Here is a 19,988-nt window from a genome sequence, read left to right as displayed (position 1 = left end):
AAGGTGATAAAAAATGGCCAAACGATTGGATACTTTTTGCAATAATATCTAACAAATCGGCAAAAACTGAACATTTCCGTCTGAATCCAGAATTTGGAGTATTCAAAATGATGCAAAAAATATCTCTAAATATAGTGCAAAGGACGTTTTTTCTGAGAGTTGGCAATCACTGAGAATCGTAGAGTGCTTACCTTTGATCCAAACCGTCCAAAATAGGTGAAAGTCTGTCTTGGAATTCCTTTGAACGATACTTTCGAAATATTAATTGGGCAAAACGTGGAGTGTGATTTCGAGCCACTTTATAATTCTATTTTGACTTGGGCGTATTTAAAATAATAATAATTCTACTATTCAATTTTAAAAAAAAAATCAATTATCCCCAAGATTTGGATTTATGTGTTGACGATAGTACTAGTGTAGTATCAATGTTTGTTTCCCCACGACCGACGATCAAATAAATCGGTTCGTCGTCCAATATAATATCGACAAATACATCATGTTACAACCACAAATGTCTAATTGCACGGGGGGATGGCGACGAGGCCGCTCTGAATGACGTGGTCGATTGCTTGCAACGTCGCGAGCCCCGTGGCGTGGATGGAGAGCAAGTGGGGGTACGAAAGCTCCGAGTCATCTTCGTCTTCGACTTCGGGGTTGACGCGGATAAGCGTGGCTTGACCGCCGCTTTCGAGCACGGCCTGCACGAGCTCTTCGTTGTTTTCGCGCACAGTTTCCACCTACATCCTCGAGTTGATTGATTGGCTGTTTTATTGTCTTGTACCCGCGTGCCGCAGCCAATCTCCAGCACGACCAACCGCTTGGACGGGTGTTGCTGCAACACGTCCTCCACAGCGTCTTCCCACGCATGATATCGGTCCTACATACATATATACACTATCATTATTCTCTATGACGACGATATATCCATATTCTAGACAGGACGCACCGCCGCAGCGTCGTTGGGAATCCAATGCTTGTCACGAAACATGAGCACGTTGGGGCGACCGGGCCCCTTGCACCGAGGACATTGCAGCCTGATCGATGACGTTATCGTCGTCATCATCTATAGAACGAACGCACAGGGGGGAGGACGTGTCGTGGACGAGCATGGTCCTGTGGTCGACGTCGAATCGAAAGGCCGGCGGTAACGTCCACGTGTCGTTGCAGCACGGGGGCGACTTCTCCTTGGACCCAGCACATTGCCAATGCTACCCAACCACATGTCATTCGAGGACGAATATATATCAATATTGGTACCCCACCACCACTGATTAGAATTATAATATATCGATATTTCCACAGTGTGCTACAGTACTACTATGAACCAACCAAATCAGAATAATCATATGCGAGATTCGGTATGAATTTCTGGACTCGTTCCGTTCCATCGACTGTCCACTACGCACCAATATCTCCCATTGGTCAATCCGAATTATTACTAGTCGCTGATTGGCTACAATACTACCAAGCAGGGCAAAGTGGATATTAGCCAATCAGATGTCTCCGAAGGGGTTGAAGTGAATCTCGGCAATAATATTTCGATATTTCCATATGTAAGCCAACCAACCAAATTGTTAGAATTATAATAATACATCAATATTGACAATATTGCCACGAAGTCAGAATAATAATCTATCAATATTGTCAATAAGCTAGCCAACCAAAAAAGTCACAATAATACTATATATATCGTTAAAATCATCCAAACGACGATAGATCTTACGTCAGTGTTGCCATGGACGTCGTACACTTCGTTCTTGGCAAACACGCGAGTGCAGTGCGAGTCCACCTACATACATTGCATCAACGACAAACAACCATATGAAGCATGCAAATGTGCGGCGTACGTTCGACGTAAACACAAAGAACGGACTTGTCGTCGTGTTGGTCGGGTTGTTGTTGGCGAGCTTGTCTTTGATCAGTTGGCATGTCAACCGTTGCTTCCACCGCTTCAAAATGTCGTAGCCAGCATGCGGCGTCGTGTTGCGGTACTGGTTGAACGACTCGCCCCAAAACCCGAGAAAGATGGATATGTCGTCGTATATCTGAACATGCGACGCGTGTGTTTCATGGAAGCTCATGTCGTAGATAGGTAGGTACCCAATATGGGTCGCACAGGTCTTGGTAGTCAACGCCCAACTGGTGGTACGCTAGGACGTCGGCAATGTCCCTACGACAAAGTCACATGGTTGTGAGACCGACGTGTACGAATGTCGCGACGTTACTTGTAGACAGGAAGGCCGGAATCCGCTACAAGAAAGGCAAGTTCAAACCCATGACATTTCGACACATGATGGTACCTGAAAAGCCCGCCCCCACGGCCACAAGCAAGATGTCTGCGCGGAGGATCTTTTCTACATGCATGTCATAGACGTGGTTGATAGGATCGCACGGTCTGCCTACCGGCGGCGGAGGCCACGGCGGCCATGGGAAGGGTGTCCATGATGATGAACACCTGTGTGGGCAATTCGGAGAACGGAAATGCGATGCCAACAGCTTTCTTTTTGGGAAAAAACCATTGACTGCAATTATTGACCAATTATTTTGAATCTATACGATCTCGCACTTAACAGAACCACGTTGGTTTTTGACGCGCAAATACCATGGACGACGATGCAGCGCTTGGCGCGGCGGCAGGTTGGCATGTCCATGACCTTTCTACGAGTAGTTGCTCAACGCTCCATGCTATGGCCAACCTCGTAGACGATATTCTGTCGGCCGACTTTCTACTCGTGGCGGTCGGAGCGGGCTTTTCAGGTACGAATGCACGACGCCTTCCTTGGTCGACCACCCATCGTGTCGTCGTGTAGCGGACTCTGGCCTGCCTGTTTACAAGTACGTTCAGGTTGTACGTATCTTGGTTGGCTCAGTCGTCATGATGCAGTGACATCGCCAACGTGGCCGCGTATAAAGCCATGGATCTCGAATACCACGACCTGTGTGATGCGCACTGGGTAACCAACCACAACACACATCGCCGTTGCCCTCAAGGGATGTACCCTCCCTCCTCGATGTAAACATGTGTCCATTGACTCATAGGCACATGCAAACTTGCCATTGTTTTACGGCTTCTGGGGCGACTGCTTCAACATGTACCGCGACTCGAGTGGTCATGCAGGATACGAGATACTGCGCGAGTGGAAGCTCCGTCTGTGTCGAAAGCGAACCGACTTGGCGTCTCTCTTGCCTGACAAGTCAAGTCTTGACGTGACAACAGAGCCGTTCTTTGTGTACTCGTCGAACGTACGAAGCCCCACTCATCGCCAGCCATCCAACTTGTTTGGTTGTAGGTGGACGCTCATTTCCGTCGCATGTTTGCCCAGAACGAAGTGTACGAGATTCACGGCACCACAGAGGTAGGTAGTACTACTGTAGTATGGTTAAAATATGAGCTGAAGGCCAAGTGACGTACACCTTTTTAGCGGTGGCAATGCGCAGGGTTGAGCGACGGAGTGCCGCCATGTCCAGGCACATGGCTCCTCCCACCAGACTATCGCTTCCCCGTGGACAAGACTTCCATGCTATCGCACGTGTCAAGCCCCCCCCCTCCGTACGCCTTGGCATGTGGTTGCTGCTAACAAGATACTACATCCTAACTAGCACACTCAATCACTACCGGTAGATTTCTAGAATGCCCCAAGTGCCACGGCCCAGCGCGACCAAACGTGCTCATGTTTGGCGATACTTCGTGGCTTCCAAACCACCAAGACGAGGTGCAAACTCGAGTGCTACACGGCAATATAACTAGTGAATGAATGGTATGTAGGCACGGTACGTGGCGTGGGAGGCTGCCGTGGAAGAAGTGAGTAGTTCTCGTACTAGAAGGCCTCGAACTGTTGACATATATACTCAAACGAAAGTAGGCATTGATGCGCGATCGAACCAAGCGCCTTGTGGTGCTCGAAATTGGCTGTGGCTTACGTGTAAGTTGGTCTCCTACCATGACTGTGTTTGATAGCAAGAGGTGATAAAGGTGCCGAGTGTGCGGATGGAGTGCGAAATGGTTGCGCGGGACATCCAATGCAAGACTCAGTCCACTGACCAAGTGCGCCACATTCGCATCAATCCCACTGACATCGATGGGGACGACGACACGGCGTCACCTGTGCTGCGGCAGATCCAATCGACGGGCCTGGCGGCTCTAATGGCCATCGCCAAGCACATGGATACCGCGATTGCGACAATGTAGAGTGCAAATAGTATACTAGTACATACAGTATGTGACTATGAAGATCATAACGCTGACAAGCCAAATGAAAAGAAGACGACCTTCACTGTCGAAATCAAAAATAATTATTCCAGGTTCAATATCGAACTTAAGAGAGTTGCGTACCTTTTCGACCAATTCGACTGTCAATTGACAAATTAACATGGCAGCAGCGTCATCGTCCTTGATTCGCGATGCTGCGGGTATACGATGCCAAGGACATACATATCGATGCTAAGGCGTTGAATGGATAGAAAAAGTCAAAGGCGCCGACTACCTCTTGATCATGACGGGCGCTGGCTTTTCAGGTACGGCCGTGTGACCACGAGACTGTGTTGAACCGATGGCCATCGTAGCGGACTCTGGGCTGCCAGTGTACATGTAAGTGGCTTTATATAGCTTGTCCTCGAGTGGATTAGTCCACGCAGCACTGTGCCTTTGCAGGGATATTGCCAACGTAGATGCGTACAGCAAGATGGGAGTCGAATACCACGACCTCTGCGATCCGTGCTGGGTATGTACCTTACTTGTACTACGTGTGCATACTGTAAAACCCGCTTCACATGCAAGTAGATTCGTGACGATTTGCCAGTGTTTTATGGATTTTGGGGCGACTGCTTCAACATGTATCGAGACACCACTCCCCACGCTGGCTACGAAATCTTACAGCGCTGGAAGGCTCGGGTGATGGCCAAGTCCGGCGTAGCTAGCCATGACGACAACAGCAGCGCATCAACAACGACCCCCGATCCTTTCTTCTCGTTCACGTCCAACGTACGACCCCCCCATCGATTCTGACATACAATCATTGGATGACAAACTGCACTTGTATCGTAGGTGGACGCGCACTTTTTGAAGTTCTTTCAGCCCAACGAAGTGTACGAAATCCACGGCAACACCGAGGTACAGACTGGGTTGGCTTGCTTGTTATAGTGTTGACAAAATGCTTACATCGACTTTAGCATTGGCAATGCGCGAACCGGACCTGCTCCAAGGCGATTTGGACGCTTCCGTCTGCTTTCCGCTTTGAAGTGGACACCGACACGATGCTTGCGTCGCACACTGACGCTGCAGAGTACGTTGGTTTCTTGGTCATGATAACATGTGAATCATGCCATCTCAATCATGTATATAGGGGCTTGGCCTGTCCAGAATGCGGCGGCCCCGCGCGCCCCAACGTGCTCATGTTTGGGGATGCCGATTGGATTCCGAATACGACCGACGAAGTATGTACTAGTGATTGTTTCGTGTGGATATATATTTCGAGTTGAATTTGGTCACAGTGAAGTTTACGTTTCTTTGGTGACCGGCTCCACACGTCATCTAACTGCGTGGCTTGTCCTCATAGCGTCGATACAGGGAATGGATCGCCCGTGTTCAGGACGTACGTTGCATGCTCTTCGCATCTGACGAAATGATGTAGCTGTAGTGGACACTCAAAGACCTGTAGGCGTTAAGTGCGGACAGCTCGAAGCGGCTGGTGATTCTCGAAATTGGATGCGGCACCCGGGTGTGTAGTGTGGTGCCAACCACGAAGAGACGGACTGTAACGCTACACATTAGGTGCCATCAGTACGCATTCAAAGTGAGCAGGTTTTGCTGTACATGCTGAGAACGACCAGAAGCCACAGCCGCCTTGCTGACACGGGCGACTACCAAGCGCATTTGATTCGCGTGAACCCGGACATGGAAGACGACGAGTTCGAGTGGCAGGGTTGTGACGGCCACCAGTTGCCGCCCATGACCAAGATCGAAGGCTTCGGCTTGGCCACGCTGCTAGCCATCGACCAGGAGATCGTCGGCTCGGATGCGTAGATACTGATATCACGTGTCTTGACACCAGCGTTGGTGTTTTCTCATGCGTGTAGAACCTCCTTGGATGAACACATAATAAAATATGGTCACCATCTAATCCTTGTTGGCATCATGTGGTGATACTACTTCCGCGTCGCCCCCCTTGATGTGCTACCGTTTGCAGTAATGGGGAGCCACAAGTATTTACCCCCCCCCCAAAAAAACTGCCTTGTAAGTAAATTGCCTACGGTACTCCACTAGTTTCACTGGATATGGGTGTTTCATGTATTGCTATTGGTGACCATTCTACTCATTGACTGTTCTACTCCCACGGCAATAGCACGACGCGATCGACATCTTGGCGACGAAGTGACGGGTGGAGTTTGCCCGTGTCGTACAGCACCTTGTACTTGGCGCACACGTCGTCTCGTTTTTGAGTGAGCTGGTTGATCGTGTCTTGGAACCGACTGCCGCCGCGCTGCATGAGGAGCGCCAGTTGCGACGACAGCAGGCTCGCCATGGTGGCGTAGCTCTCGGCCATGAGAGGGACGTCCCCCACGGCATCCGCCGCTGCCATCAGGTGTTCGCATTCGGCCAGGGCCATTTCATACGCGCCTTGCTTGTCGTACAAGTTGACCATCGCTCTGTCATGTGCAAAGTCACGCAATGATGGTCATCATCTCTTGATCGACGTACTTGCTGGCCATAGCTTGGAGGCGCTTGTCGCCGACGTCCACGGCGTACTTTTTCTGCCGAAGGAACAGTTGCAACGGCTCGTCCGTCGACTCCATTGCCTGATGAGCTGTTACAACATGAACACGTTGCGACACTCTAGCTACTACGCACAATGCCATGGCGTTTCATTTCTGTGGCCGCGCTGCCCATGCCAAAATATGCCAACGCTTGTTCCTTCTTGTTGCCGAGCACCGTCGCAATCTTCTACTCGTAATAACATACTTATTAGTATAACACACAATGCCACCAGTACCAAATTCGATCGAAAGTGGTGCATCGCATGACTGGAATCCCCCGAGAGGAGGTAGTTGATCCCCAAATTGCAGTGCGCCCGCAGTTGCCCGTACTTGTCGTCGTGGGTCGTCGCGATGGCCAAATCCGACTCGAAATACGTCGCCGACTCGTCAAACTTGGACTCCATGACGCTCACCGTGCCGAGTCCAGTGGCGATGTTGGCTTCCGCGACTGGACTCCTCGCAAACCGGGCCGTCTGCAGCGCCATGACAAGCTCCGCGTGGGCGTCGTACAGGTTTTCACGAAAAAAACACAACATGCCAAGGCACCCCTGGGCCTAAAATAGTACGGCACGATCTATGAGCTCCAAGACAGTTCAAACTATCAAGTAACCAGGGCAACGAGAGCGGGGGCGTTGCAGCTGTTGGCCACGTCGATGGCTCGAGTGAAATGTGCGTCGGCTACTTGCACGTGATTTTGTTCGGCGGCGCATACGCCCATGTGATACAAGGCTGCGGCTTGGTGCTTGGGCACAGATGCGACAGCCAAGCAACGCTCGTAGATGGTGTACGCATGGCCATAGTCCTTGCTTTCGAAGACATATGCCGCGAGATTGTTGAGACAACTACAACCAGCAGTGTAAGGAGTCGGTGTTGTTGGGGGTGTCGATTATGTGTGGTTGCACCATTCGAGTAAATGCGCATCTTGTACATCTTCCGCTACCTCAAGGGCCGTGGTGGCATGGGCGATGGCTTTGCCTAGCTCTTTGCGATGTTGTTCCGCCGCCGCAAGAACTACACAGATATCAAGTGTCGTGTCAGACTCTCCAACCAAGCATTCGTACTAGTCAAGGCCGAGACGAGGATGGGCTTGTCCGATTCCTAGTGCAAAGTACATGAGCGTTTTCGTTGTGGCTCCCATCCAGATCGACCTGGGAGTCGACGACCAACGAAGCGAAATGACCAGATTGCACAAACTGCTTGGAGCGTTGATGGGCGAGGGCTAGGTTGACGTGGGCGAGGCTCACGGCCCGTGAGTTTGCTCTGGTGGTGGCCAGCGTCAGCGCTTCTGTGAACCACGCGATGGCCAGATCCATGCGACCACTTTCGTAGTACATGCTGCCGATGTTGTTGAAGCACGCCTCTTGGGCCACGGGTTCTAGAGCAAGTTGCTTTTGACAATGGTACGGTTTAAGTAGATTGCAGTGTACGAACCCCCCGACTCCTTGCGAATGTCCAGTTCTCGCTCAAATTGTTCGATGGCCATTTCGTGATCTCGACCAGCCACATAATGGTGCGCCAGTTTGTTGTGGGTCTTGGCTACTTGGGCCCGTGTGCCTCGCTTCGTCACTCCATTCAGCTGATCTAGCAGCTCCGCCAGCTTTGCTTTGTACTCGGAGTCAGTGCCATCTCCAATATCTGTCGTCATCTTGAGTCACTGGAAAGTAGTCCTCGATCGGTTACGGCGACCATAGCCGTTTCACGGACGTTTCGCGCCAGGACGTCATATCGTTGGCAGCCCGTCCATGGCAGCGACGCAATGTCCACTTGGACACCAAGAATGTAGTGCACACACTGTAGTGTACGGCTGCTAGGCAGCGTTTCTAGTTACATTTGCATCGTTATGCAGTGTGCATCTGGGCAAGTGCAGTGTCAAATGTGGGAGAACAAGCGCATGGATACAGTATTCCCGCAACAAACAGCCCAATAATCTTTGGATTGTATTGCATTACTGATTGTACATCAACATTGGTCGTCCCATACTTCTTGGCTAGGCAGGAGTTTACTCGACGTCCTCCTCGTCCACGTCATCTGTCTTGAAGAACGTGTATGAGAGCGTGATGTTGGACACGTTTTGCATCGAAGGGTCGTCGACGATGTCGGGGTCGATAAAGAAGAACACGGGCATGTCGATCTCCTCCTGCGCCTTGAGCCGCTGTTCCTCGAAGCAAAAGCATTGGATCTTGTTAAAGTACAGGCCGGCTTTCGGGGGATACACGTTGTACGTGGCCACGCCCGTGATGGCCTTGTCCGTATTGTTCATCGCCGTGTAAAACGCCAACGCGGTTTCGCCAGGAACGATGATCAAGTCTCGCTGCACCGGTTTGAACGTCCACGGCAAGGCGCCGCTGACACCGCCGTCGAACGTGATGCGGATGGGATGTGCGCCTTCCACGGGGCTAAGCTTGTCGGCCGCCAAGATGTCACTACGTTGCGTGGTGCCACCGAACCCAGTCATTTGACAAAACACCTTGTACAGCGGCACGGCTGCATACGCACCACCAAAGAACAGTATCACGACGCCAGACGTGTAGTACAGAATCCGTCGATTCTTCTCCTTCAGCTGCCTCGCATACGCCGCCTTGCTACTCATCGAGCGATGGTGGAGCATTGGGAACATCATGGACGACTGCCGCGGTACCGCCGTCACCCGGCGAAGGAGTACGTGCATGCTCAGTCGACGTCGTCAAATTAGTTGTGCACATCATTCCGGTAGCTATCCGGTTAAGTTAACCGTGTTTATGAGACTTCCGGGATATATTTATTTAATATTTCGAAGCATTGCTTAATGATAATTTTTCCATTCTATATAATTTTATATAAAACGCTCTTGCATCGGAAAAAACCTTGCAAATCAAGTTTAAACGTAGGTTAAACCACTTTGTGGTGCTTGCATTCTGCGGACCTTCTCCGAACCTCATGTTCAAGACCTTGATCGCAAGTGCCGCCCGCCACGGTGGCATCGCTACCTCTCGCCATTTCTCATCCGGTCCCACAATGCACGGCACAACGATCTTGTGCGTGCGCAAGAATGGCAAAGTTGTACGTACCTCGTCTCGAATCATAGCGCTGATCTGACGGACCGGATGAATGGTTCGTAGGTTGTCATTGGCGACGGACAAGTGTCTCTTGGTCACACGATTGTCAAGCCGAATGCGCAAAAGGTCCGCCGGATCAACGAAAACGTTATCGCAGGGTTTGCAGGATCTACGGCCGACGCGTTCACGCTCATCGAGCGCTTGGAGAGCAAATTGGAAGAGTACCCTGGTAATAAGGTTCACCCGACACCAAATCACATTCGTCACGTGCGATTCGTAGGACAATTGACACGCGCCTGCGTGGAGTTGGCCAAGGCGTGGCGAACGGACAAGTACCTCCGCGCGCTGGAAGTACGACATCGCATGTTGCATAGATTCTGACATGGGTGGTAGGCGCTCCTGATTGTCACGGACAACAAGCAGTCGTTCACGTTGACCGGGAACGGCGACGTGCTTCAACCACACGATGGGATCATCGGCATCGGATCCGGCGGCACGTACGCGCTGGCTGCCGCTCGTGCGTTGATCGAAGAGCCGCACTTGTCGGCCGAAGAAGTGGCGCGACGCAGCATGAAGATCGCCGCCGACATTTGCGTCTACACCAACCACAACGTCGTCGTCGAAGTGTTGGACGAAGAACCCAGTGTTGCTGCTACTGCGTCTCCCCCGGCGTAAACACGATCCCAGTCTATGGTCGTGAATGAACGCGAGGACTCCTCTTCCATTCTTGTTTCGTCGGTCGGTCCCATCACATGCAGCACATTCATCTCATCGTACACGCCCGGGACCGTTTGCACTTGCATTTCCCACAGGACATGCCAACGCCATTCCAAATGCTTCGGCATCAAATCTCGACTGCAATCCGTCGGATCTAGTGGACCTACGCTACCGACCTCGCAATGGTCTCATCAAGGGCACTCCATGTAAACTCATATCTTCCATCAGAATGACCGCACCGTACACACCTCCTATGCATCCCACGAGACTGTCACTCTCCGCCTTCATTACCAACATTCCTCCATGCAAGTGCACTGTGCCCTTTGGAACCCACACCATATATTATTGATATTACTCCGGAGTAGTACCATCATCATGCTATTGCATACTATTATTAATAATAGTAGTTGTGTAGTTGTGTAAAATATATATATATATAACAATTCATATGATCCTGCGATGCGCGTCGGTGGGTTAGATGGTGTTGGCCATGACGAGGTTGTACTGGGCCAAATTGCGCTTTAGAATGTTCTCCAGCGGACCCATCACCCGCTTGAACGTCTTCCGATCCAGGGTCAGACACTTGACTTCGCCCTTGGCAGTTACCGTCGCCTGTCGGGGGCGCGTCGTCAGCAGCGCAATCTCCCCAAAGTACGCGCCTTGGACAAGCACGCCGATCTCCTGGATGGGCTCGTTCGGTGATAGTTGCTTGGTGCACACAGCCGTGCCCTCGGACAAGATGTAGAACAAGTTGCCGTCGTCGCCCTGGCGGATGATCACTTCGCCGTCGGCAAACGTGTCCACGCGAAGGGCGTCGGCGACCGTCAGCCGCTCGTACTCGCTCAGACTCTCGAGAAGCGGCACCTTTTGAATGAACCCCTTGTACGTGTCTCGTTTCTTCATGGTGGTTTCCATGATGATGTACTTGAACGTTTGTCGGTCCAGCGCCCACACCTTGGACTTTTCCTTGACCTTGACCGTGGCGGCGCGCGGCGCGTTGTACATAAGCGCCAACTCGCCAAACGACATGGCCTCTGTGCACGTCAACACGAGGTTGTCGTCCTTGTATACCTCGCACACGCCCGTGTCCAAAATGTAAAAGTTGTCGCCGTCGTCGCCTTGCTTGATAATCGTCTCACCAATGTCGAATTCCTTGGGGAACATCGCGTCCAGCAAAATCTACATGGACACTTTTCGATCAACTCTCTAGTACGTGAGGGGGCGGAACGTGTTACTTTGGACTGCTTGTCGTCGAGCGATTTGAACAGAATGTTGTCGGCCAAGATGTCCGAAATGCGTTTCCGTTCCTCCTGTGACTTGGGGTGAGTCACGGCCTCGAGGGGTTTGGCGCTCTCGGGATCCAAAGTTTCCGCGGACACGGACGTTCGTCGTCCTTTGCCAAAGGGTCGCGTCGGTTGGGTAGTCTGGTGCATTTCGCCGATCGAGTCTTCGTCTGGTTCGTCTTCGCTCTCTGACTCGTCCGAATGATGCCCAGTCGCAATGGCAGGCGCGTCGGGCTTTCTCGATGTGGCTTGCTCGGGGAAGTTGGTCTTGAGGTACTCAATGATGTGTTGGACGGGGTTTTCGGGCTTGGAGAGAAGGAGTGACTCGACGATGTTGATGAAGAGGGTATTGATGCCCTTCTTCTGCAGGTAGTCCTGCAGCTCTTGCTGTACGCCCTCTGCGTCTGCCATGATGTTTCGTTCCTTGGTTGCCGCCTAAAGATCTCTTGCTGTTGTGGACTTGGGCGCCGGGAGCAAAAAGCTACGGAAAAAACGAAATGATCTTGGATATTGGGGTTTTTGGTGGGGGGCGACGGTTCCGACGCGACGCTTCGAAGGTAAAATCTCTCGTTTGATTGGTTGAAAATCGATCGATATTCGAAAAAGATATGGTTTTCGACCAATCCACGCCATTGTTGAAGTCTGTAAAATCCTTCTTTTTTCGAAATTTCGTCGGTTTTTGCTGCAACAGAGCGACCTTGAGTCAAGTAAATGCTCCACCCGACAAGTAAGTCTACTGGGGGCGACAGTGGCGGCGGCGGCGGCGGAGAACGTGGAGGACCTTGGGGGTGGAGAGATTTGGCAATCGGTGCCTCGTCAACTGACGTAATGTTACCGGTAGTTTGGTACTGTACATTACATACTACGCCGCGCTCCCTGCAGTTTCAACCTTGCTCTTTTGAAAGCTTGGAGTAGTTAATAGTTAACTGTAAGTTCGCAGTCGAAAATATGACAGCGTGGCCTGTCAGGGTTCCCATACTGTACCTTTTGCTTTCCTTAACCACGATATGCACACAAAACGATATACACACGCTCAGCTGTGTGTACCAGTATGTGCCAGTTGGATGATGCTTGGTTTCACGGCTCAAAACGATTTGAATCTCACCAGCACATTGCACATCTTTTCGAGTGCAGAGTTTTGACATCATTTCGGAAGGCTGCATGATAATAATGGATGGTCCACATCGTTCGACGACGTCCTGCCCTTTGGCAAACTGAAGATTCACATCAGTCCAATGTGTCCAATGCTTACTGCACATGAACTGTCCCTTGGGTTGTCAAGTGCGATCTTAGACTTCCGGATATGAGTATCCGGAATAGACACGTGTAAAAGTGAAGCGAACAAACACTTCGCCGCCACGTGCGCGACTGTAAAAAGGCGACTAACGTTATGGCGGCAGATGACCTGGACGCTGCATACGAAGGTCTCTTCATGGCAGCCGAGCATGGGCGCGCAGATGTCCTCAAGGCGCTCCTTGAACATGGGAAGGATGTCTTGGACCTACCACAGATTCGAAATGCCAGTGGACTGACTCCACTCCATGTCGCGGTGATCTACCAAAAGGCCGACGCTGTTCGCGCTTTGCTGGCAGCTGGCTTCCCAGCTGATGCGGTTGTGCTTGGTGCGAACGATTCAAAGTACGCAGGGATGTCTGCGTATGCGTTGGCGGCGAACCAGGCGCCGGTGAGCACCATGATGCATGTGTTCCTCCAGTACGCGATCCAAGAAATCGCAGCCAACCACATGGAAAGCGTCGCGTGTCTGCTTCGAGCCGGCATCGACCCCATCACCGCCACAGATGGATCACCCCTCGACAACTCACTGCTCCATTGGGCTGCCTGTAGCAATGCCACCGACGTCGCTGCACTTCTACTGCGTCACGTCCAAGACGACCAGCAGCGAGCTGTGTTTGTCAACCGCCGCAACGCCGACGGCGCCACGGCCTTGCATGATGCGTGCTATGGCAATCACGTATCTTGTGTCCAACTGCTGGTGGATCACGGCGCCGACCTCTCGGTTGTGGGAACGTCGGGCTACGTCAAGGACAAGATGGCGGTCGAAGTCGCGAGTAGCAGCGACATCACGCGCATTGTGGCCAAGGCACGTTTCCAGCGCGCATCGGCCTTGTCTAGCCCTCGCCCAACCGTCAGTCGTACGTCCACGTCATTACCAAAACCACGTGAGGTAGTTGCTTCGGGGGGCGAGGTCGACTTGGAGCAACCGGTGCCGCCACTGTCGCCGCCGCGGTCCACATCGTCGAATCCACGAAAGGAAGACGTGGATGGGCCACCATCCCATGCCGGAGGAGCCTTGTCCGTGGAGCATACGTCGGTGCTGTTAGAAGAAAAGCAAGCGTTGATTGACGAACTCAAGCACACGATCGACGGTTTGGTCACCGAGTCCCATGACCGCCAATTGCTCGGGGAAGAGACGGTCGTGCTCGAGTTTATTCGAAAGCTGCGCGAGGTACGTAGATATATATATATATCGCCAGACTAGTAGTAGTACTAGGGACGAACATTAGTATCATCGCTAAATGGGTACTAGGAAAAGCAAGCGGTGGAGCGCCATTTGCACGATGCTGAAGACCACATTGTCGCACAGGAAGAGATCATGATGGAACTCAAAGCCCATATTCGTCGCCACAACACGCTAGTCGAGGTACATACAGTTCAGTCGGGGTTTTATTCGTCGTAGCAACATTCATTCATGCATCTTTTATTATTCTAGGATGTGAAGCAACATTCATTCATGCATCTGTTATCATGCTAGGACGTGAAACAACATTCATTCATGCGTCTTTTATTGTTATAGGATGTGAAACAACATTCATTCATGTATCTGTTATCATTGTAGGATGTGAAGCAACATTCATTCATGCATCTGTTATCATGCTAGGACGTGAAACAACAATCATTCATGCGTCTTTTATTGTTCTAGGATGTGAAACAACATTCATTCATGCATCTTTTATCATTGTAGGATGTGAAGCAACATGCATTCATGCGTCTTTTATTATTCTAGGAAGTGAAACAACATTCATTCATGCATCTTTTATTATTCTAGGATTTGAAGCTGGAAATCCGTACGCTACAACAAGCCAAGTACAGGACAAGTGGCGTCCCACATGGGGAAGATGCGGTAGTCGTCACAGTGACTGGTGCAGACGACAGCGGCGAGCCACGACGTAACGACCCAAGGAACGGTAGCTCCCACAACACATTTCAGAACACCAGTGTGACCATCACCACGGATCTGGAAGTGCCGCTGCCACCTTCACCGACACCGCCGCCAACCCCAAGCTTCTGGTCGAACTTGTTGTACTATTTGTGGCCGTTCGCAGACGAAGAAACCCTGCCGTCGATGACCGAGTCGCCACCTGGCATTTTGGATGCGACCATCTTGACTGTGTAAACTGCAGTATTTAATAAACCTGACGACCATATATTGTCGATTTGATACAAATTTGGGGACGGGCCAAACCAATCCACAATCGATCTGATTGGTTGAATTTCATTAAGAAGGTTTTGATTGGCTAATAAGTTTGAGCTCATCTGAAGTAGCCAATCAAATCGATTTAAATTCCAACGAGAAACCACGCCACAACACGAAATTTCACTCGAAAGCACAATACAGCCACACGCCACTTTGAAGTTACGCTGGCTGCTTAGGTCCCATCAGCACCTGTGAATCCGTCCCTTGGATCTTTAGAGTGCCACGCATTTTTTATCCGGAATTTGAAGGCATCCGGAAACTCTGCCCGTCTTTCCAAAAACTGACTTGTTTGTTGTATAAGCACCTGGCAGCCAGTTGAAGTAGTCAAAATGACAATCTATTTTATGCAAGGTATTCAATTGTACAGGTTTTGTTACATGAATATGATGAATACTTTACAATTTGTTTGACATTGAATATAAAAGGATATTTATTCCAGCAAGCATGCCGCAGGAAATTCATGTATCTATGCTTCACTTTTTTCCACAAAGTTCACGGCCTCCACCATGTTCTCAAGAGCGCAGCGGACGTCGTCCGGCAGCATGCCGGGATGGATGTCCAGTCCGACAGGAGAAACGCCGCCAACTAGCGCTCGTGGTCGAAAGGGTGGGGGACGTGCCCACACGTCGAGCTTTGGCGACCCGTCGCAGCCGTCGTGGCTCAATGAAACCACGCCACGCGCGGCTCCGTCGGTAACGTCGTGGACTGCAACCGGCGAAGGCGACCCGCTCTTGCCGAACAAAGACACCTACGTGGACATTGGTTTGACCCGCCGCCATTTCAAAGGTCCTTTGGGCAAGCGATACAGCACGGACATGCTGTGCTTCCTCTTATTCGGTCTGTACATGGTTGGCATGGTTGCGTTGGGCATCGTGGCCTTCGTTCAGGACGGGTTGTCGGACAAGGCGATCTACTTGACCGAAGGCGTCGATTTCCAAGGACACGGCTGTGGTTCCAACGGCGCGGTGTTCTACCCCCATTACCAGTCTCATCCCGACTTTGGCATTTGCGTGTCGGAGTGTCCGAATGAAACCAGCCGCGTCCAAGTGACGTTGCCGGTGCTTGCATCGTTATCGTCGAATGCGTCGAACGTGATTGGGGCCACCAACATGGATGCTGCCAACGCCACCACGTCCTCGACCACCGTCATGCGCACAGTGACTTTCCCAGGATACGCTACCATCAAGCAGGGCTACGTGTGTGCTCCCGTGGGTGCGCTGGACGCCGTCGTCGCCGACACGACGCAATTGAACGACGTGTTTGGGCTGTACATTGGTGCCATTCGTGAGGTCTGTGTGAACGAACGTCTTGAAATGTTGGGAACTTATCCCAATGATTGTAGAACTGGGAACCGTTGCTGTATTCCGCGGGCACTTGCCTTGGGCTGGCGACTTTGTACCTGATCCTGCTCCGCTTTGGCGGGTGCTTCATCCTGGGGCTGTCCGTGGTCGCCTTCCAGGCCGCCCTCGTCGCCGCCGCCGTCTACATCTGGTCCTTGTCCACCAATGATACGCTGGACCGCCACGCGCAGAACATTCTTTTGATCGCCGCCGTGTTCCTCGTCTGCGGGGCCATGGCGTACTTCTTGGCCGTGGTCGTGCTGGTGCAGCGTACGTCTCTAACTACCCCCCCCCCAACTTATAACTACCCCCCACTTATAACTTCCCCCCAACTTATAACTACCCCCCCCCCACTTTTGTGTGTATGTTAACCCACAGTCGTGGTGTAGGTTTGCTGTTGGCTGGCAAGTACCTCGTCTTTGGAACGCGCGTATTTTCCCAGATGAACAAGATGGTACTGATCCCGTTCTTGTACTCGTTTGCGCTGGTGGCGGCGCTGGCGTGGGGTCTCGCGGTCACCGTGTGCCTCTTCACGGCCGGCACAACGATCGACGTCCCAGAAACCATTCCCGTCGAGTCGACACATGCACCAGGTAGTACGAACGAGACGTTTTGTACGTGTTTCTTTTCCTACTTTGGTACTCAATACAGACAACGATGGATTTTACAAGCCACACCGACGTTTATGTGTGTATCCATGTATTGTGTGGCCAATCAAAAGGTTCAGCTATTACAATGATTTGGGATTGAAATCGAATTTCGAAGTATATTGACCAATCTGAGGTGAATATTTAGAATGTACTTCGATTCAAAGTGTCGTGTTGTTTCGAACTCAAACGCTTATTCGAATGATAGTGTGTAGCCAAATATTGTTTGAGATATATTTGGGCATTAAATCCATCGGTCGATATATATATCGACCGATGAAAATAGTGTGAATAGAGATAGATACACACTCATCAGTACAACATTGCGTACAATATATATATATTGTACGGAATGTTGTATATATATATATATACATGAATAGAGATAGATACATACACACGCTCATCTGTACAACATTCCGTACAATATATATATACATGAATAGAGATAGATACATACACACACTCATCTGTACAACATTCCTACTATATATATATATATATATAATATATCATTCCGTACAATATATATGTATATAATATAACATTCCGTACAATATATATATTGTACGGAATGTTGTACAGATGAGTGTGTATGTATCTATATTCACACTATTTAAAGGCACACGCGAATTCGATCGTTGTTGCCAAAGTTTGATTGGTCCTTTGAAAATGTTGTGGCGTGTGATTGGTGGGTCGATTTGGTTCTGGTCCTTGGATTATTCCGTCGAAACAATATATTCGAATCGACTTGACACTATATGCACATATAAGTCATCTTGATATTTTTAATTACACTTCGAATGGAAACGACTACCGGTACTGTACTTTGCCCTTGAGATTTAAATATTATTAATCATTTTACTTTAAATTTATATACTTTTTATTACTATTATTATTTATTGATTAATAAAATAAAAATACAAAACGAATACACGTAAATGACTTTTTGGTTCTAGTGACGGTGCTGGTGCGGTCGTTCGAACGAGATAGTACCCTTCGGTGGCTGTTTGTGTACCATGCATTTGGCATGTACTGGCTCGTGTCGGTGCTGCTGGCGCTGGTAGACATGACGGTGGCCATGGCCGTGGCGGTGTGGTACTTTACGCCCACGGACCGCCAGACCAAAGCCAAGGCGTTCGACGTAGCTGACCCGGTGCAGTTTTCGATTTCAACGATCCTCAAATACCACGTGGGGACTGCCGCGTTTAGCGCGCTGGTGGTGGCGCCCGTGCGCTACATACGCAACTTTTTCATGTACATTGACGCCAACAAAGAGGTCGAAGCTGGCGGCAACTGGTTCAGCCAGCTCAGCTCGACGCTGTGCTGCGTACGTTGGTTTTCCATGCTGTAGAATTCATGTTATTATTATTGTTATATTCAGGTTGGGACTGTTTGTAGTGCTGCATCTGGTGCTTCAACCAATTCATCGTGTTTATCTGCAAAGAATCGTACTTTGTCACAGCGATCGAAGGCACGAGCTTTTATAGCGCCGCCAGAGTCGCGCACGGACTCATCACATCGCACATCCTTCGCGTCGGAGCGATCAATCGCATCGGAAATGCCAGTGTCTTGCTGGTACATACGATATATCGGGGGAGTATCATCACGATGTGCATCTGTAGGGCAAACTCATCATCTGCAGCGCGACGTCTGCGATAGCGTGGACGATGCTCGTGGACAAGGCGGCGCTGTCGGACGTTGTTGTGCCCATGACTGTGATCGTGCTTGGGTCGTATGCGATTGCCCACACGTTTATGACGGTACAGAGTCGATATATATATATGTTGTGACCTTGCTTGTCGTATATATATATATTTATATAACTATATATATTGACCATGCCGCGATTATATTGTTTGATCATATGTAGCTGTACGAAACGACGATCAACGTTCTGTTGCTGAGCTTTGCCATGGACGAAAGCATGAATGGCGGCCGCAATCGCGCTGAATTTGCCCAAGTCGATTTTACCAAGTACGTTTATACTGACTCGTTTTGCGGGGGCAATATGATGGTGTCGCTTGTAGGTCAGTGAACGACAACTTGCGGCCAAAATGGCAAACGGTGTTGTAACATGGCCGTCAAGATGGGAGTTTATTGCTGTGGATCCTTGGAATAGTAGTTCGGCCGCCTTGCGTCGTTGCCTACGATCCATTTTGCATCATTCCGTAGCCATGCAATGCAGTCTCTAACGTGCCCTATATATGTGGTCATAACCGTGTCACACATAATAATAAACGTTATACCTTTGATGTGTGTGAAGAAGGCAAGTGGACAAGTCACGTAAAAGTCCAATTGAAGGTCCTCCATCCATTTAACGTTGACAGTTTAAACCTACTGCCTAACAAGTAACATATCGCATTCAGAACTCATGACTAATATAGATGGCATTTTTTTTATGGGACACTGGAAAGAGACCTATTAGTCGTACAATGCAGCTTACTCGTCTCTCAGGACCTGGATTTCAATTCTGAAAAGTGCTGCATGAAGCCGAAAGGTTGGGTATTCTTCTCATTATTTAATCGGCTTGAATAGACTTTAGCTTAGCGTTCATTTACTTCGATTCCCCTCAAGTCAAGGCAAAATAGGAGGGACGGTTTATGGTGCACGGTTTAAGCTTAAAATATGTATGGTGTTTTGAGTGATTTCATTTTTCTAGTGATTTGATTGGCTATTCCAAAACTTAAGCTATTCCATTGGCCAATTTGAGTGCA

At 50.1% G+C, this 19,988-nt stretch overlaps 9 protein-coding genes across 20 annotated transcripts; 5 read left to right on the top strand and 4 right to left on the bottom strand.

Moving 5' to 3' along the window:
• Positions 1 to 480: 480 nt before the first annotated feature.
• Positions 481 to 2,493, bottom strand: H257_03072. 2 transcript variants are annotated; one of them, XM_009826988.1, is made up of 10 exons: positions 2,404 to 2,493; positions 2,301 to 2,354; positions 2,226 to 2,250; positions 2,101 to 2,170; positions 1,848 to 2,045; positions 1,724 to 1,789; positions 1,081 to 1,208; positions 947 to 1,034; positions 782 to 877; positions 481 to 737 (listed from the first exon to the last, which is right to left on the bottom strand). In XM_009826988.1, the coding sequence occupies exons 1-10, from the start codon at positions 2,441 to 2,443 to the stop codon at positions 516 to 518; spliced, it is 987 nt and encodes a 328-aa protein (XP_009825290.1). In that variant the 5' UTR covers positions 2,444 to 2,493; the 3' UTR covers positions 481 to 515. The 2 variants fall into 2 exon arrangements, with proteins under 2 accessions (XP_009825290.1, XP_009825289.1); XM_009826987.1 differs by having other exon boundaries at positions 481 to 877.
• A 98-nt stretch (positions 2,494 to 2,591) lies between these two features.
• H257_03071 (hypothetical protein) lies at positions 2,592 to 4,283 on the top strand. Its single transcript, XM_009826986.1, has 11 exons — positions 2,592 to 2,637; positions 2,704 to 2,757; positions 2,811 to 2,835; positions 2,885 to 2,954; positions 3,040 to 3,243; positions 3,291 to 3,356; positions 3,423 to 3,550; positions 3,623 to 3,713; positions 3,767 to 3,802; positions 3,864 to 3,923; positions 3,974 to 4,283. The coding sequence occupies exons 1-11, from the start codon at positions 2,604 to 2,606 to the stop codon at positions 4,187 to 4,189; spliced, it is 984 nt and encodes a 327-aa protein (XP_009825288.1). The 5' UTR covers positions 2,592 to 2,603; the 3' UTR covers positions 4,190 to 4,283.
• An 87-nt stretch (positions 4,284 to 4,370) lies between these two features.
• H257_03070 lies at positions 4,371 to 6,119 on the top strand (the record flags this gene model as incomplete). 2 transcript variants are annotated; one of them, XM_009826984.1, is made up of 11 exons in its annotated part: positions 4,371 to 4,410; positions 4,462 to 4,515; positions 4,564 to 4,588; positions 4,652 to 4,721; positions 4,781 to 4,981; positions 5,045 to 5,110; positions 5,170 to 5,282; positions 5,343 to 5,433; positions 5,556 to 5,591; positions 5,658 to 5,717; positions 5,771 to 6,119. In XM_009826984.1, 11 exons carry the CDS (start codon positions 4,371 to 4,373, stop codon positions 6,020 to 6,022), a joined length of 1,008 nt encoding a protein of 335 aa, XP_009825286.1. In that variant the 3' UTR covers positions 6,023 to 6,119. The 2 variants fall into 2 exon arrangements, with proteins under 2 accessions (XP_009825286.1, XP_009825287.1); XM_009826985.1 differs by having other exon boundaries at positions 5,658 to 6,119.
• A 146-nt stretch (positions 6,120 to 6,265) lies between these two features.
• Positions 6,266 to 8,404, bottom strand: H257_03069 (hypothetical protein). 4 transcript variants are annotated; one of them, XM_009826980.1, is made up of 9 exons: positions 8,185 to 8,404; positions 7,902 to 8,128; positions 7,815 to 7,851; positions 7,656 to 7,764; positions 7,364 to 7,595; positions 6,990 to 7,307; positions 6,848 to 6,940; positions 6,698 to 6,795; positions 6,266 to 6,645 (listed from the first exon to the last, which is right to left on the bottom strand). In XM_009826980.1, exons 1-9 carry the CDS (start codon positions 8,396 to 8,398, stop codon positions 6,324 to 6,326), a joined length of 1,650 nt encoding a protein of 549 aa, XP_009825282.1. In that variant the 5' UTR covers positions 8,399 to 8,404; the 3' UTR covers positions 6,266 to 6,323. The 4 variants fall into 4 exon arrangements, with proteins under 4 accessions (XP_009825282.1, XP_009825283.1, XP_009825285.1 ...); XM_009826981.1 differs by having other exon boundaries at positions 6,848 to 7,307; XM_009826983.1 differs by lacking the exons at positions 6,266 to 6,645; positions 6,698 to 6,795 and having other exon boundaries at positions 6,827 to 6,940.
• A 254-nt stretch (positions 8,405 to 8,658) lies between these two features.
• On the bottom strand, positions 8,659 to 9,440 carry H257_03068 (hypothetical protein). Its single transcript, XM_009826979.1, has one exon. The coding sequence runs from the start codon at positions 9,419 to 9,421 to the stop codon at positions 8,753 to 8,755; it is 669 nt and encodes a 222-aa protein (XP_009825281.1). The 5' UTR covers positions 9,422 to 9,440; the 3' UTR covers positions 8,659 to 8,752.
• A 199-nt stretch (positions 9,441 to 9,639) lies between these two features.
• Positions 9,640 to 10,512, top strand: H257_03067 (ATP-dependent protease subunit HslV). The gene is made up of 4 exons (XM_009826978.1): positions 9,640 to 9,792; positions 9,852 to 10,017; positions 10,069 to 10,139; positions 10,182 to 10,512. Exons 1-4 carry the CDS (start codon positions 9,670 to 9,672, stop codon positions 10,461 to 10,463), a joined length of 642 nt encoding a protein of 213 aa, XP_009825280.1. The 5' UTR covers positions 9,640 to 9,669; the 3' UTR covers positions 10,464 to 10,512.
• Positions 10,513 to 10,822: 310 nt separating this feature from the next.
• H257_03066 (hypothetical protein) lies at positions 10,823 to 12,295 on the bottom strand. Its single transcript, XM_009826977.1, has 2 exons — positions 11,741 to 12,295; positions 10,823 to 11,684 (listed from the first exon to the last, which is right to left on the bottom strand). Exons 1-2 carry the CDS (start codon positions 12,197 to 12,199, stop codon positions 10,980 to 10,982), a joined length of 1,164 nt encoding a protein of 387 aa, XP_009825279.1. The 5' UTR covers positions 12,200 to 12,295; the 3' UTR covers positions 10,823 to 10,979.
• Positions 12,296 to 13,123: 828 nt separating this feature from the next.
• Positions 13,124 to 15,253, top strand: H257_03065 (hypothetical protein). Of its 3 annotated transcripts, none has more exons than XM_009826974.1 (3): positions 13,124 to 14,255; positions 14,337 to 14,450; positions 14,856 to 15,253. In XM_009826974.1, exons 1-3 carry the CDS (start codon positions 13,179 to 13,181, stop codon positions 15,201 to 15,203), a joined length of 1,539 nt encoding a protein of 512 aa, XP_009825276.1. In that variant the 5' UTR covers positions 13,124 to 13,178; the 3' UTR covers positions 15,204 to 15,253. The 3 variants fall into 3 exon arrangements, with proteins under 3 accessions (XP_009825276.1, XP_009825277.1, XP_009825278.1); XM_009826975.1 differs by lacking the exon at positions 14,856 to 15,253 and adding an exon at positions 14,646 to 14,744; XM_009826976.1 differs by lacking the exon at positions 14,856 to 15,253 and adding an exon at positions 14,520 to 14,599.
• A 513-nt stretch (positions 15,254 to 15,766) lies between these two features.
• H257_03064 (hypothetical protein) lies at positions 15,767 to 19,540 on the top strand. Of its 5 annotated transcripts, XM_009826970.1 has the most exons (8): positions 15,767 to 16,573; positions 16,627 to 16,894; positions 17,014 to 17,217; positions 18,231 to 18,601; positions 18,673 to 18,849; positions 18,897 to 19,034; positions 19,145 to 19,248; positions 19,302 to 19,540. In XM_009826970.1, the coding sequence occupies exons 1-8, from the start codon at positions 15,791 to 15,793 to the stop codon at positions 19,345 to 19,347; spliced, it is 2,091 nt and encodes a 696-aa protein (XP_009825272.1). In that variant the 5' UTR covers positions 15,767 to 15,790; the 3' UTR covers positions 19,348 to 19,540. The 5 variants fall into 5 exon arrangements, with proteins under 5 accessions (XP_009825272.1, XP_009825271.1, XP_009825273.1 ...); XM_009826969.1 differs by having other exon boundaries at positions 19,145 to 19,540; XM_009826971.1 differs by having other exon boundaries at positions 18,897 to 19,248.
• The last annotated feature ends 448 nt before the right edge of the window (positions 19,541 to 19,988 follow it).

This window comes from Aphanomyces astaci (genome assembly GCF_000520075.1).
Source record: "Aphanomyces astaci strain APO3 unplaced genomic scaffold supercont1.5, whole genome shotgun sequence".
Lineage (NCBI taxonomy): Eukaryota > Oomycota > Saprolegniomycetes > Saprolegniales > Verrucalvaceae > Aphanomyces > Aphanomyces astaci.
The sequence above is the reverse complement of the archived record's forward strand: the minus strand, read 5'-3'. Positions and strand labels throughout refer to the sequence as shown.